Source organism: Panthera onca, chromosome B1 (genome assembly GCF_046562875.1).
Source record: "Panthera onca isolate mPanOnc1 chromosome B1, mPanOnc1 haplotype 2, whole genome shotgun sequence".
Classification (NCBI taxonomy): Eukaryota; Metazoa; Chordata; class Mammalia; order Carnivora; family Felidae; genus Panthera; species Panthera onca.
Genome location: NC_138342.1, coordinates 1277234 through 1291686, shown reverse-complemented (window position 1 = coordinate 1291686; position 14453 = coordinate 1277234). Strand labels below are relative to the sequence as shown.

At 61.6% G+C, this 14453-nt stretch overlaps 1 protein-coding gene across 1 annotated transcript in view; it reads left to right on the top strand.

Annotated features, from left to right (window-relative positions):
* The window catches only part of POLN (DNA polymerase nu), a 130955-nt gene extending 116502 nt beyond the window's left edge, over positions 1-14453 (top strand). Inside the window, 11 exon segments of the mRNA XM_081795420.1 lie at positions 762-893; positions 4724-4834; positions 7580-7618; positions 7621-7657; positions 11915-11976; positions 12744-12899; positions 12987-13061; positions 13285-13346; positions 13795-13811; positions 13974-14049; positions 14229-14453. Coding sequence (XP_081651546.1) covers positions 762-893; positions 4724-4834; positions 7580-7618; positions 7621-7657; positions 11915-11976; positions 12744-12899; positions 12987-13061; positions 13285-13346; positions 13795-13811; positions 13974-14049; positions 14229-14453 — 992 coding nt within the window.

Here is a 14453-nt window from a genome sequence, read left to right as displayed (position 1 = left end):
GCCTTGGCTCCAGGTTCCCCTAATACCCCCTGGGATAAAGACTAGTGTTCTTGAGTCGTAGGTGAAGAAGCAGGGTTGACTGCAGGTCAGATAACTTCCCCAAGGCCACACAGAGCCTCCCGTGGCGAGAGAGCTGGACTCAGACCCAGGTGTGTGTGGCCCGGCATCTTCCCAGAGAGCTGTGCTGGGACTCACGGTGCCGTCCTGACCAGAGATCTTGCCGTAAAAAGCCTCACAAGAACACCTGCATCCTCTAGGGAACAAACACTGGTCTGGACCGGAAGTGTTTGTCTCCAAATAAAAATGTCAAGGATAGGAGCTCCTAAGTATCATTTTCTCATAATTTGGCGATGGAAGTTTCCCTTCCTCTTTCCCCTGCGCCCCTCCCCAGTGTCCCCTAGTTGTGGAGTCAGGTCTCCCTCTGGACAGGCTGAGAGCGGGGACCACATCTGCTTCATTCGCGGCCCCACCCGCAGCACCTGCCCAGGCGCTCAGTCAATACTGTCGAGTGAGTGAATGTGTAACAGAAACCAGTCTAGGCCGAGCAGCACCCAGCACTCAGCCGGGAAGCCAAACCCAGCACCATCCTGACCCACCAGAAAGACGCGAGTGGGACCAGCTGGACCTAGACCCAGAGTCTCCCGAGGGCCCTTCTGCGGGCTCGCCTGTGTGCGGTGGCCACCGCCTGGCAGCTTGGGCCCCCGGTCCCTGCTGGCGTGAGTCGGGCTCGCCTCTGATCTCGAGCGTTTCTGTCTGTTTAGGGAAGGAGCGGCTTGCTGCTTGCCTTGGAATTACTGTGCCGGAAGCTGCCCAGTTTTTGGAGAGTTTTTTGCAGAAGTACAAGAAAATCAAGGACTTTGCCCAAACAACCGTTGCCCAGGGTCACCGGACAGGTGAGCCAGACACAGCCAGAGCCTGTGAGGGCCCTCCCTCCCCCGCTTACCCTAAGTCCCCACTGGTTGCCAGCCCTGCTCACTTGGGGGGTGACAGACAGACAGGAGGGCACCGGGGGAGCGCCCAGCCCCTGCTGGAAAATGGGGCCACAAGGCTCCGTGTGACAAGGGTCCAGAGCCAGGATGTGCTTGAGGCAATCTTGAGTCAGAAAATGATAGATGGATAGAGATAAAATCCTGTACCTGAAAGTGGAGAACATGCCTTCTTATGTGCGTGGTATATTTACAAAATTTCAGCACAAGTTGGTCACAAATTCAAAAGGATGTCAGGTAGAACATGTCGTGTGGCCACAGTGGAACTCAAAGGTAGCTTGTATCTGGACATGTGGCCATCCGTCCACCTGCCTGCTCAAAACTGCCTCCCACTCCGTAATGATTTAGAATGAATTAAAAAAGAATCCCTACGAAAATCACAAACATCTTAGAAATACGTGACAGTGAAAGTATCTCGTGAAAATCTGTGGGGCCTGGCCAGGTGGGAATTTCACTTAGAGGTGAAGGAATGCTTTAAAAGCGTATTTTCAAAGGAACGAAAGGAATCTGTGAACATAAGTGAGTTGTATTCAACCCAAGGCATTTGGAAAAGAGCAGCACAGTGAAGTCAAGAAAGAGGAAGGAGAGAAATGAGCGAGGGAGCAAAAATTCATGAGGCCGGCAACGGGAAAGTGCAGAGAGCAGGTGGACGGCAGGTGCAGAGAGCACAGAACCGGGTCCAGTCGAGCTCTTAGGAAAGTAAAATACTACCGATTTTGAGATGTGAGAAGAGTGATGAAACCCAGTGTTGATGAGAGCGTGTGGAGTCAGAATCGGCAGAAAACGACAGTGCGGGAGCTTGTGAGGCCCTTCCGCAGGCCAGACGCGGGCCAGCGGCTTTCTGTAAATAACTTACAACCCTCACTGCGATTCCAAAACGCGGGTAGTATCGTTACCCATCTTACAGAGGAAGACAACAGTCGCCGAGAGGTGAAGTCACTTCCCAAGTTCACACAGCTGGCCGCGGGCACGAGGCTGAGGCCCAGAGCCAGCGCCCTCCCTGGTGTGGCTCTGCCTGCCTTCCTTGCACTCAACTCTTGCCCGGCGGTTACTCTTCTGGACAGTCGCTGTAAAGAAATCCTCGCGCAATCATGCTCTTCTTTCCCAGCGTGTGTTGACACCGGAGACACGAGCCCCTAGCGGTCCCGGGGCCACAATCCAAGAGCAGACAGCATCCCACAAGTAAGCAAGTCCATCCGGACAGGGTCAGAAAGTCGGGGTTCTAGATGTGGAAGAGACAGACAGGATACCGGTGCAGAGCGAGGCGGGGAGGCCCCTGGAGAGCTCCATTGGCCACGGCCTCGCCGAGGGGGAGCCGTCTGAGCCTCCATGTGGAAGGCCAGGGGGTCTGCAGGGGGCAGGGCGGGCCACAGGAAGAAGCTGGGTTTCATTTTTCACAAACCAGGACACAAGACTGCGGAAAATCGGTTGGCAGGGGAGACCGAGGTCAGACCTGGTGCCTCGGGGGCAGTGACAGGGTCAGCCCAGCAACTGAGGCGGGACGGACGGAGAGCACAGGTAAGAGACACCAAGGAGACAGCATCAATGGCTGGCGTGGAGGGGGGCTCAGGCCCCCAGCCGTACGAGCAGCTCTCCAGGTGGGCGCCCCTGACCCTCTAGGGGCTGCAGCAGGCACACGAGGCGATATACCAGGGTGCTGAGGAACGGGAGGTCCAGGTCCCTTACCAGGCCCAGGGGCAGGTGTCCACGTGGCCTCGTCTTTTGTAAAGTTGACAAAAGCCAGACGTTTGAACTGCGATCGTGGAAATGCTGCCTCCTGCCAGCCCCACCGTTCCAGGCTGGAGTTGGGGGTTGCAGGGCGGCCACAGCTAAGGGGGAGTCGAGTTGTGACTCACTTAACTGGGATTTCAGGGCGGATACTTCTGTGGCTTATCCCTCCTTCCCTGCATGATCGTGGGGTGCGTGCCGTGCTGGCTGGATGCCTTCCAGGAGTCTCCTTCCATGCCCTTGCCCACTTGGTGACCATGGTGACGTGAGGGAGAGGGAGAGAGGTCGTCTCGCAGTGTGAACAGGAGGCACGAGCCCAGCCCCACGAGCACTGGGTGGAACAGAAGCAGGACTGGAGCTGGGTGGAGCCGGGACCTCCGCTCCGGGCCACAAAGGGGTACCTGGGTTCCAACTTTCCTCCCACGAGAAACAACTGGAAGACTGGGCAAACTGCATGAAGCAGCTGTTTTCAGACACTGGACCATGGGCACTGTGCTCCTCTGGCCCCTGAGAGAAGAGAAACAAAGCGGGGGAGCCCCCGAGCACCCAGAGCGCGGCGTGGGAGGGGAGCCCAGGCAGGTTACAGTGGTGTCAGTAAGCCAAGGAGACAAGGGTTGGGACCGGGGAGGCAGAGGCAGAGTATCAGAGAGGACGGAGCTCTGCGGAGAAAGCACTCCATACATCAGAGGATTCCCTGTGTTTTTGAGTCCAGGGCGTGCACACACAGAGTAAAACCCCGAAGGACACAGCAGAGTAACTTCTGGAAGCAGTAGGCGGGGCGATTCCAGAGTCCGTGCAGGTCCTAAGTCACTGGGGCTAGGGGGCTCTGTGCTGGGAAAGCGGGGGCAGTGATGCTGATGCCTCCACCTGCCCCGTGGCTCTCCTGCCCCGTGGCTCGCCTGTCTGACTTCCGGCTGCACAAGCACCTGACACGGGTCAGGGGAGGGCAGTGTGTAAAGACTGTTAAAAGCCACTTGTGGGACTTGGGTAGGAGACGTCTGAGTCCTGACTGTTGGCGTGGACATCTGGGACACTCAGGAGAGCCCCCAGAAGGAAGGGCCCAGGAGTGGATCTGAACCAGCCCTGACCACCGGCTACTCAAAACCCACCCACGGAGCTTAAACACAGGCCTCAAAGGCATCAGGTGACCTGCCAGTGACCTGGGCCTGACCCTCTTGAAAGGGACACACCAAACCCAACACTCGCCAACAGGAAGCACCCAGCACCCAGCGTGCGGTCCAGAATCACCAGACGCACAGAGAGGCAGAGACTGGAGTTTGCTCGGCGGGGCGTGGGCTCTCCTTGTCCCCACTATTAGGAGACCCCGTCATATTACTGCCAGGCCCACAGCGGCCGCTCCATACGCCGTCATCTTGCAGTTGTGATCTCCGTGGGAAATTCTCCCAGTCTTCACATACGTGAGATCCTAAGTGGGGAACCTAGTAAAACAGAAGTCCTCACGGGTCAGGAACATTCTCAACCAACACAGAATGCTTGCGTTTGCTCTGTAAGGAAGACCTCGGAATTAAGAAGCTTCGGGCCCCACAAAACTTGGGCCTGCCCTCGTGTGTCAGGATGCGGCCCCTGACCCGGACCATCCGCCCCTCCTTGAGTAGAATGAGGATTAATGCTTCTCTCCCCATAGCAGCTACCCCGTGGTCCAGAGTTACTTCCATACCCAAGTCCCACAAGTGGCTTTTAACAGTCTCTACACGCTGCCCTCCCCGACCCGTGTCAGGTGCTTGTGCAGCCGGAAGTCAGACAGGAGAGCCACGGGGCCCACGGAGGCGTCAGCATCACTGCCCCCGCTTTCCCAGCACAGAGCCCCCTAACCCCAGATGCAGAACGGGGGGCCGCGCTCCGGCTCAGTGCTGCATGGGGCCGGGTCCTGCCAGGGCCCCTGGACCTAATCTGAGGGGAGCCCAACCCACAAAGGATAGGTAACCACGGGGTGTCGCACGGCCTGTTTGTTTCTGCCTCACGTCCTGCTTCTCCTCCGTGTGACCCAGGCTACGTGGCATCCATCGTGGGCCGAGGGAGACCGCTGCCGAGGGTCCACACACAGGACCAGCGGCTCCGGGCACGAGCAGAGGGACAGGCGGTGAACTTCGTGGTACCAGGTACCCGGAGCCCCTCAGCCCATCTGCCGCGTGCATGTGCTTCTTGGGTCTTTGCCGGCCTCGGCCTCGGGTTGTCCCGTCCTCACCGGCAGCTCCTGTGGGGAGGCACTAGCGAAATGACTCTGGCCTGGCAGGTAGGTGCTCAGTGCATGGTGGTCTCTCTAGTTACATTTCCCCCGAGAGACGGGCTGAAGCCGTGCCATCCTGTACCTGCAAATAGGGAACGAGGCAGGACTGGGACCAGCCTGGAGCTCAGTCCTGGACTCCTGCCCTGGGACTGTCCATCATGCCCCTCACCAGACCAAGACCTTGCAGGAAGGCCCCCAGACCCAGCAGGCCGTCCTGGGTCCTGCAGCCGTCAGCAGGGGGCCGCTGGTGAGAGTGACCGCACAGTGTCTGCCCCTCGTTGCAAAGACTCCTTTGCCGTCTCTCGCCGCGGCACTCAGATGGCTCAAGCCCCTGCACGCGTCACGGGCTCCGCACACCACAGGCTGTTCCAGTGAGGCCCCAGGCAGCCTGGGAGTCGGCATCATCCCATGAGTGGCCCCATAGGTCACAGATGGAGAACCGAGGCCCCCAGGGTCCAGACGTGAGGCCTGCCCCCAGAGGGGGGTTCTGCAGCAGGAGGGTGGCCAGACTTGGAGCGGGCAGCGTGGACAAAGGGGAGGACGGAGATCGTGGTCCCAGGAGTCCTGCAGAGACAGGGACGTGGAGGCACTGTCCGGTCCAGACTCCACCCCCATGTGTTACTTGGACCAGAGGCTCAGCAGCGGGCAGGGCAATTCCTAGGGTCTGGTCTGGGCTCCGTAGAGAATCTTCCCGGGTCCCGTCTCCCAGTGTGACCACCCAGAGGACAGTGACAGCCCTCCAGATCCCGAGGGGGAGGTTTTCGGGTCTGAGGCAGCAGTCAGGCCGGGACCACATGTCTGTTCACTAGGCGTGTGCAAGGCGTGTGCGAAGCGACATTGAAGCTATTTTAGAGCCCTTCCAGAAAGAACTACGCACAAGATGTCTTCACGTGAGAAGCTGACTAGGAGTCTTGGCCACGGAATCGGGCTACCACGGATACGCCTCCCTGCACACCTGTGTCTCTGAGCAAGTGACTTCCCACCCATCCACTCAGTAAGAGTCTGCACCCAGCTGAACCAGGTGCCAGGAACAAGCAGTGGCTGGTGCCGGCGAGAAGGTTCTGCCTCTGACGCACCGATCAACCAACATGACCAGCCGCGAGGCCCCCACCTCCCTGGGGCCTCCCCTTCCCCCACACTCCCCTCTCTCTCCACCCCCGCCCCCGTCCTTGTTTCCCCAGCTCCGAGCATTCTCCGGAAGCAGCGGGCACCCTGGCACCCTACCCGAGTGCAGGCTCCCATCCCCCCGACACCCCCCACCGCCCGCAGGCTGGCCTCAGCGGCCACGCTTCCACATCCAGCATTGCTGCCACACTCTCGGGGGAAGGGACGTCCCTATGTGGGGGATCTACCCTACAGGGGAGGAAGGCAGTCCACTGACTTCTCCGCTGACCTCGGGAGCCACCAACAGCTAAAGCAATTTAAAACCACCGATGAACGCTGAACTTCAGTCCGTTGCCCGTGATCAGAACGGAGTGTCCAGACGGGCCCGTGTGCCTGGTGTTGGAACGGGCACGTCCCCTACACCAGCCAGCACCTTGCAGAGTGCCCAGCACAACCCTACATGGTTAAATGGCCGACGGGTGGATCTATCCCTACCCAAATCCGGGCACCTGTGTCATAGCCCCGTGTCATCCACTGGAGAGCTGAGCAAAGCAGAGCCAAAAGGCCACACAGCTGAAAGGCTGAGTGCACGTCCCGCCGGGTCACCATGTTAGCTGGTGCAGTGGGCACAGTTATAGATTCTTCAGCCGGCGTGCATGCCCCAAATGTTGGCAGAACCTGTGGATGTGGTGAGGTATCATTCCCATGGTTACCTCAAGCCACATGGCAAAGAGCATTTGCAGTTAAAAGGGAGACTGTCCAAGGGCGCCTGGGTGGCTCAGTCGGTTAAGCGTCCGACTTCGGCTCGGGTGATGATCTTGCAGTTCGTGGGTTCGAGCCCCGCGACGGGCTCTGTGCTGACAGCTAGAAGCCTGGAGCCTGCTTCGGATTCTGTGTCTCCCTCTCTCTCTGTTCCTCCCCTGCTCATGCTCTGTCTGTCTGTCTGTCTCTCTCTCTCTGTCTCTCAAAAATAAAGATTAAAAAATTCTTAAAAAGGGGTGGGGGGAACTGTCCAGCGTGGGCCTGACCTAATCAGATGGGCCCTGGAAAGGTTTAGGGGTCAGAATCAGAGATTCCCAGCAGCAGATGCCCTTGTGCTGGCCGTGAAGAAGCAAACCTGCTTGTTGGACGGAGGGCCCGTGCTACCTCCGGAGGTGAGCATGTGGCCCACAGCCCGCAGCAACACAGGACCTGCCCCGGAGCCACTGCAAGGGACTGAGTTTTGCCAACCACGTGGGGTCACTTGGAAGCGGGTCTTCCCTTGTCAAGTTTCCGAACGAGGACGCGGCCAGGCCTTTACCGATCCCAGCCTGTGGGACCCCCAGCGGAGGGCCCAGCCGCACAGGTTGTGTTCTTGCTCCGCGGGAGAGGTGGGATGGCAGGTCTGGGTTGTCTTAACCCGCGGGGTGTGGGCTCCTGCATTCCATAGCATAGAAAACTCAGCCTGCCTCCGCGGACCGTGCTGGGCAGTCCCCGCGGTGGGGCCCTGGCCCTCACGTCTTCTGTGAAGCAGGCTCGGCCGCAGACCTCCGTAAGGTGGCCGTGATCCACATCGTACTGTGGTGGCCACTTCCCCTACCCTGGCGGCCAGGTCAGTGCGTGAGTGGCCAGCCGGCCTGGGCCCGACCCGGTGCGCGGACCCGCCTTTCCCAGGGCTCGGGGGGTGGGGGGAGGCCCGTGGACTCTGTGGCTGAGCCGTGTGCATGCATCTCCCGGGAGCAAAGCAACGCCTCCCACTTCCCGCACGTGGAGGCAAAGGGACCCCCTGGGCCTGAGCTCCTGTCGGCACTCCTGGGAGAGCCCTCGCCTGACCCGGGCCGGGCCAAGGGCCCGAGGGCTGGCCCACGGCGGCTGCAGTAACGGCAGCCCATCTACCTCGGGGCACGAAGAGGCCTCTTGAGGTTCAGCTGGTGCAGAAATGCGTCTCCCGGGAGCGTCTGAGCCCCTCCCGCCCATCTCGAGGGGCACCACATGCAGCTGCCTGGAGGCGGGTGGACCCCACGGACACTCTGTCAGGACATGGAGACGCCAGCGCCCGCCCCCCCCCCCCCCCCCGCCTGCCGCTATCACCCCGGTGTGCCAGACACTCCGTCCCGCCCCCAGCTGGCACTCAGATGCATCCTGGGGCTGGGGGCTCAACCTCCGGGCCACAGCTCTCTCCACTTTTGGTCTCTGCCTCAGGTGCTCCCCGGGGTGGGGGGGGGGGGGGGTGGGGGGGGCACATACCCTGAACATCCTGGCACCAGGTGACAAGGAGCCCCTGCCTGGGTTTGCTGGCCCAGAGCCCCGCCTCGCAGCCACCCAGGGTCCTAGTACATGTGGCAGGGGCGGGTTCTCCTCCAGAACTCCAGGACCCCTTCCGCACAGCCAGCCTGGAAGTCCCTCAGAGAAGTGAGTGTGTCAGACCCCGGAAGGTCTGGCTCCCTCCCTCCTTGGTCCGGTGTGTTTGCCCGCTTTGGGGGCGGGGGGTGGGGGGTCCTCCAACAGGCTAGAGCGGGCCTGTCCCTGCACCCAGCGCTGCCCAGGAAGATAAGGTCACGACAGGGCTGGGCAGCCGCCTCTCCGGCCCTGCAGTAGAGGGAGGGGGTCATGCCACTTGGGTCACCTGCCCGGGACAAGGGACCTGCCTGCCTACAGCCACCCTTTTCCATCTGAGGCTACCATTTCCTCTTGCCTTCGGTACTGTTTTACCTTCTCAAGGCAAAGATTTCTTTCCTTCTCTGAAATCCCGTGTCTTTCCTTAAAAAGCCTTCTCCTGGCTCCTTCTTCGCATATTTCCTACTGTTCATTTTGACTTTTGAGCCTGTGTTCTTTTGGCAATTCCAGCCATTTTATACAGAAATGTGCCCCAGGCAAAGGCCCTGCCAGAGACTTTGGGTGGCACCCTGGCGAAGGAGTGGGGAGGAGCCCGTCCCCCTGAACCCACAGAGCCGGGGAAGCCGCCTCGGCAGCCCCTGCCCCAGGCACTGCCCCTGACCGTCTGCCTCAGGGAGAAGCAGCACGGGAGGGGGCCAGCCAAGGCTGCCATCCAGGGCCTGGGGTGGAGCGACGGAGGGCGGGTGTCTGAGACCCCACAGGTGCAAGTTACCTGTGGGCACCTGTCCCGGAGTCTGGGCCACATCTCTGTAGCAACAGGGGGAGGCAAGAGGCAAGAACAGAATGTGAAATGCTCTCCTCTCCGAGTCTCCTGTCCCCTGCCTGCCATCTGCTCTCCTTGCCCCTGCCCCACGGCAGTGCCGGCCCCTCCAGTTTATCCAGAGCTCCTCAGGGCTTTCCTGCCAGTCCCAGAGCCATGCGTCCTGCCCCCTGTGTGGTGTCTGTAGGGTCAACTTAGACAGTCTGCAAACAGCCTGTGCGAGCTTGGCCGAACCAAAGGCCACACGGTGGTCATGCATCTGTGATACTGTATATCTGCTCGCCACGAGGGCACCTGTCCGACCTCCAGCCACTGGCAATGTGCCATAGACCCGGGGCACCCTGTGGCCAGGCCTCGCCCAGCTCTGTGGGGCACTCGCTGTCTTGGCCTCAGAAATGGGCCCAGGGGAGGCAAGAGGCCCAGCCAAGCAGTGAAGAGTGGCCTCGATGAGCCTAGACTCTTCGAGACAGCAGGGCAGTGGGGTTGGGGAGCCCTGAGCAGGCCCTGGCCTGCCCCTAAGGGCAGGGCGGGCAGGTGGGGGCGAAGCAGGAAGGATGCGGAGCAGTGACAGGGCCTGGCAGAGCCTTTCTGGAGCTCTCCCGAACAGGAGCCCCGGGTGGAGGGCAGAGGGCGGCAATCACCTCAGCTGCCCGCTCACGTCCCGGGGACAACAGGGTCCAGCGCGGGCATCTCTGAGCCTCTTCTCTCGGTGCCCCAGTTTCCAGTTAGAAGTCAGCGGTGAGAGGGGTGTGTGAGTGACTCACAGCTCAGACCTATTCTTAGGTGGCTCAGAATTCACAGTGTCATTTCAGGAAGCGTGAAAACTGATTCTGCTAAACTGAAAACGGTTATGAGTCCCTCTTCTGAGTTTCTGCCCATTTGAAAACTAAGTTCCCGTGGGAGCAGTGACCCCACCGGAGGCCTTGAAGTTTGTTTAAGAAAGCGGAAGCAGGTGCCAGTGGCCCTTGGCCAGAGACGGTGTGAAACGCAGGCACACGTCCCAGGGCGGCCACGGGGGCCTGCGGCCCGGGTGACGCCCTGTGGACTCCCTGCCAGGAGGACGTGCGCGTGCTGTTGGTGACGCTGTCCACTTGCGGCAGCCCGGACTCCAAAGGTGGACTCCTCTCCCATCATAGAAATGCAGAATCCCACAACTGCCGACTTTGGTTCAGAGGTTCAGGGCGGCAGGACCAAGGTCCCTCTGGCTCCCTGGCCCTTTGCCTCTTGGTGCCCTGATGGCGATGTCTGCTCTCACCATCACAGCGCCTTGTAAGCAAAAGGAGAAAATAGTGGCGGGCAGAAAGAGCCCTGGCCAAGTCAGCCCTTTTGAGAGTCTTCCTGGAAGCTGGAGGGCATACGCCTCGGGCCGCCCGATCTGAGAGAGCGCCCCGAGATGCCTGTAGCTGGAGGCACCACCCCACCCGACAGCAAAGGGAGAGGGATAATGGATTGGGGTGGGCGCTATGAATCTCGGCTGCAGACCCTGTGTGTCTCCCCCAGAGGCTTGAGAGCTGCCCTCCCCCAGCCAGGGCCTGCCGTCACGGTGACCACTGCCCAGCGGGCCCCGCCATACCTCGCCTGTGCGGCCCTGGTTTCCCAGTGCTTCTGGGCCCACAGCTCTGCCCCACGGGGCCTCTTCCCTCTCAGTCTATGCCTGCAACGTGACAAGGACCAGACGTGGCCTCTGACTTTGAAGGCCCAGTCCCAGGGACAGCAAGGCACACAAGGGCAGGGCCCCCAGGTCCCTCCCTGATGTCCACCACCCTTCCTATGGGTCACCTGCACCACGCCTCCCCTCCCTGAGTGTGCAGGGCCAGCCACCTTCCTCGGCCCCGAGGGCAGGGCTAGCACCAGATCCAGGGCCACAGCCCCTGGCCAGCGTCACCCGCCCGAAACACGTAAGTCAACCCAGATCCCACCAGAATGCATGAAATCTGGCACGTGCCGGCCGAACCCAGCAATAGCCGTGTCCTGTGCAGCCAGCCCGGAGCTAGTGAGGACCCCCGCTGCGTCCCTTCCCCGTGCACACATTTGCACCTACTAGCCCCTTCACTTGAGCCTGAGCCCTCCCGAGACCCCTGCCCTTGGTGCTCGTTGCCCCCACACTTCCTGCCACAGTCCCGGCCCCACCTCCCCGCTTCCAGGGGTACCCGAAGGGCCTTAGAGAAAGGGTGCTGAAGAAGGGAGGGGGCGGGCCAGGGCTGACGGGGGCACAGAGCCAGAGTGGCTTCCAGGGCAGGGGCGCACCCTGCGCAGGGAGCTCGGAGCGAGCCCTGGCCCCTCTGGGCGATGGGATCCATGGGGCTCAGCCCCCAGGCCAAGTGGGGGGAAGGGAGGTCTCGGGGCAGGGGCGGAGGCAACGTGCCCAGATCGTAGGCGGCCTCCTTGTGAGGACCCACAAGCAGAGCCTCGACTCTACGGAAAGAAGGGTGTGGCCAGGCCTGGCCAGTGTCCCAGGGACCCCCCGTGATGGGAACCAAAGGCAGGAGCAGGGGAGCCGGGGTGGCCTCTAACCTGTGCCCCCCTCTTCCCCGGGGACTGTGCTGGTGACAGGCAGGTGACCGCAGGCAGCAGGAGCTGGCTGGGTCTTCCTGCTCCCACAAGTCACGTCCTTCCATGGCGCCGCGTGTGTCCCATCGCGGCATGAAGCTTGGTATCCAGACGCCACATCTCAGGGTGATTCCCCCACCCCACCCCTGCCGAGTCTCCCAGGTTGGTCGCCCAGATCCACGACGAGCTGTTATTTGAGGCGGAAGACCCACAGGTCCCAGCGTGTGCGGGCAGGCCTGGACGGCACATGGCTGCTTTTAGTTCAGGGACAACTACAGCAGCTGCCCCTCGTGGGGACTCAGGGCCACTTTCTGCCTCGTGGCGCCCGTCACTCGCCTGTACCCCGGCAGGCAGAGCGTGAGCCTAACTGAGGGACTCGTGAAAGGCCTGGACGTGCCCCATCCTGGCTCCGTCCAACAGAGGAAACTCCGTCCTTCAGCGGAGAGGTTCTCTGCACAGTCAGTATTTCCCCAATAGGCTGAGGGGCGAGATCCCACCTCCTGCCCTTAAGAAGCACCTGAGCACTCCTGAAGCTCCCCCAGGGTGGCCGTGGCCACGCCGCAGGGCTCCCAATGTGCATGCCAGGTCAGAGGGGCTGGGTGCCACGCTGCCCTCCCAGGGACCCAACAGCCCTACACCAGCAGCCTCTGCCCCGGCTCCCTGCCTTCCAGCACCACCAGTGTCCTCTCTGCACAGCACAGAGGAGACAAGGCCACTGCCTTCAAATAAGTGCTGACCCGCTTCAGGCACCCAGAGACTGGTTCCCCAGGGAGATGGCCAGCTAACCCCTGAGTCACAGCAGAGACAGAACAAGGCACCTCCCACCCATTCCTAGGGTCTTTCTGTCACAATCTTTGTACTGAAAATTTCAGATAACTTTGTAGGATGGAATGAAATATTTATTGATCCAAGGGACAAAAAACTTCAGACCAAACTCTGAGAAACACTAAACCAGCTGACCCCTCCCCGCCTGGGCCACCCCCTTTCTCAGGGCTGGAGGGCAGGTGTCCCGTGCTGACCCAGGCCACATGGCAGGGCCAGGCCACCAGCACCAAGAACTGCCCCCACAGGCTCTACCATTATGTGGACATCCACAGGGAATTTGGCGGGGAGCGCGGGCCCTCCTGCCCCAGCAGCTGCAGCCAGAGTTGCCCTCTGATCCTTCCTCCTCCCAGCCCCAGAGCCTCTTGACAGAACTGGAGGCCCTGGCACGGCACTTGCCCCCCCTGGCCAGACCCCCACTGGCTGAGGTCGGCAACAGAGAAGCCGTTCTACAGCCTGGAGGGCGCTTTTGCCCCAGGGACCCATGGTCGGTGCAGTGACGGTGCCTTTGAGCCTGTGCCACGGATGTGGCCAGTGGGAGATGGGACCAGCCAAGGGCTGTCAGACCTACTAGCGCAGGTGGCCACGTGGACCCAGGAAATAACTGAGGAGCCTGGGGGCCAGGGCAGGGCTGGGCCTGAGCCTTCCCGTGGCCCTGTCCCTGCCCAGGCGGCTTGGGGCTGCCTCTCTCCTCTTTCCCTTTGTTCCAGCTCTTGTCAGGGGCACCATGGAGCCCCTGCGGCACGTGCAGGCCTCGGAGCTGCACCTGCAGGTGAGTCGGGCCAGGCAGGTGCCACACGACGCTGCCAGGCTCCTCCCCGATGGGAGAGGACAGTCCAGCCGCCCAAGGGGCAGGAGGGCCGGGACGGAGGGCTGGGCCCACCCACCGCACCTGAGCCCCCACAGCGCTGCCCTCCCCCACCTTCCCCATGGTCCCCGGAGGCCCAGGAAGCCCTACCCCACCCCACCTGTAGACCAGCAGGTGGCAGGCGATGGCAGCTGTGGGCAGCCCCCATCCGTCCTGTCAGGAAGGAGCTGTTGAGCCACCGTTGAGGGCCTTGGCAAGGTCCCACCCGGGGTTGGGGTCCCCGAGGGCCCTCCAGGCCCCCCATCAAGCTCTCTCAGAACCAGCTGATCCCCAGGGAGCGGGGACCCTGAAGTGGTGAGCAAAGGGAGTGCCTGGCCTGGCCCAGCCCCCACAGGCCTGCTCCCTGGCCCAGGGGCCCCAGCAGGCCAGGTGAGATGCACAGCCAAGGTCGAGGTAGTACGACACGGGGGTGGATGTGGCCCGTCTGCCTGTCACTGTGAGCGTGTGTGCATGGGCATCTCTCCAGGCACCGTGGTGGGTGTTCTGATCCTGTCTTCGGGCAGGTGTGGCCCATGTCCGCCTGCGTCGTAGGCTTGGGAACTGGCCTCGGAGGGCTGGCCTGGGCCTGGCACCCAACTCTGGCTGCTGCCCACAGATGCCCCTGAAGGTGAGCCTGAGTGCCGGCCACTCGTGGGGACACCTGGCGCCACTGCGGGAGGCCCCGGGCCCTCGGCCCAGCCCACGTCCCGCGGAGTCTCCAAGCAACCACCCAGCCACCGCCAGCCCCTGTGCCAGCACCTTCCCCGGTGTGTGCATTTTTCCCCTTCATTTTGTCTGTGGCCCCAGGCAACAGTGGGAGGAGAGAACTGGTTTCCACCAGCCCGTCGTGTGGCCGTCCCCAAGGTCAGCACGGGGCACTTTGTACTGGCGTCACGGCCAGAGCAGGCTGTGGAGGGGGCCACGCTCACCCCCCTGGTTGTCCCCTGGAGTAAAGGCCTTTTCAAAGCCGGCCGAATTCCTCCCAGGGATGGGAAATGCCTGTCCACAGCCCTCAGCCAGACCCAGGGCTGA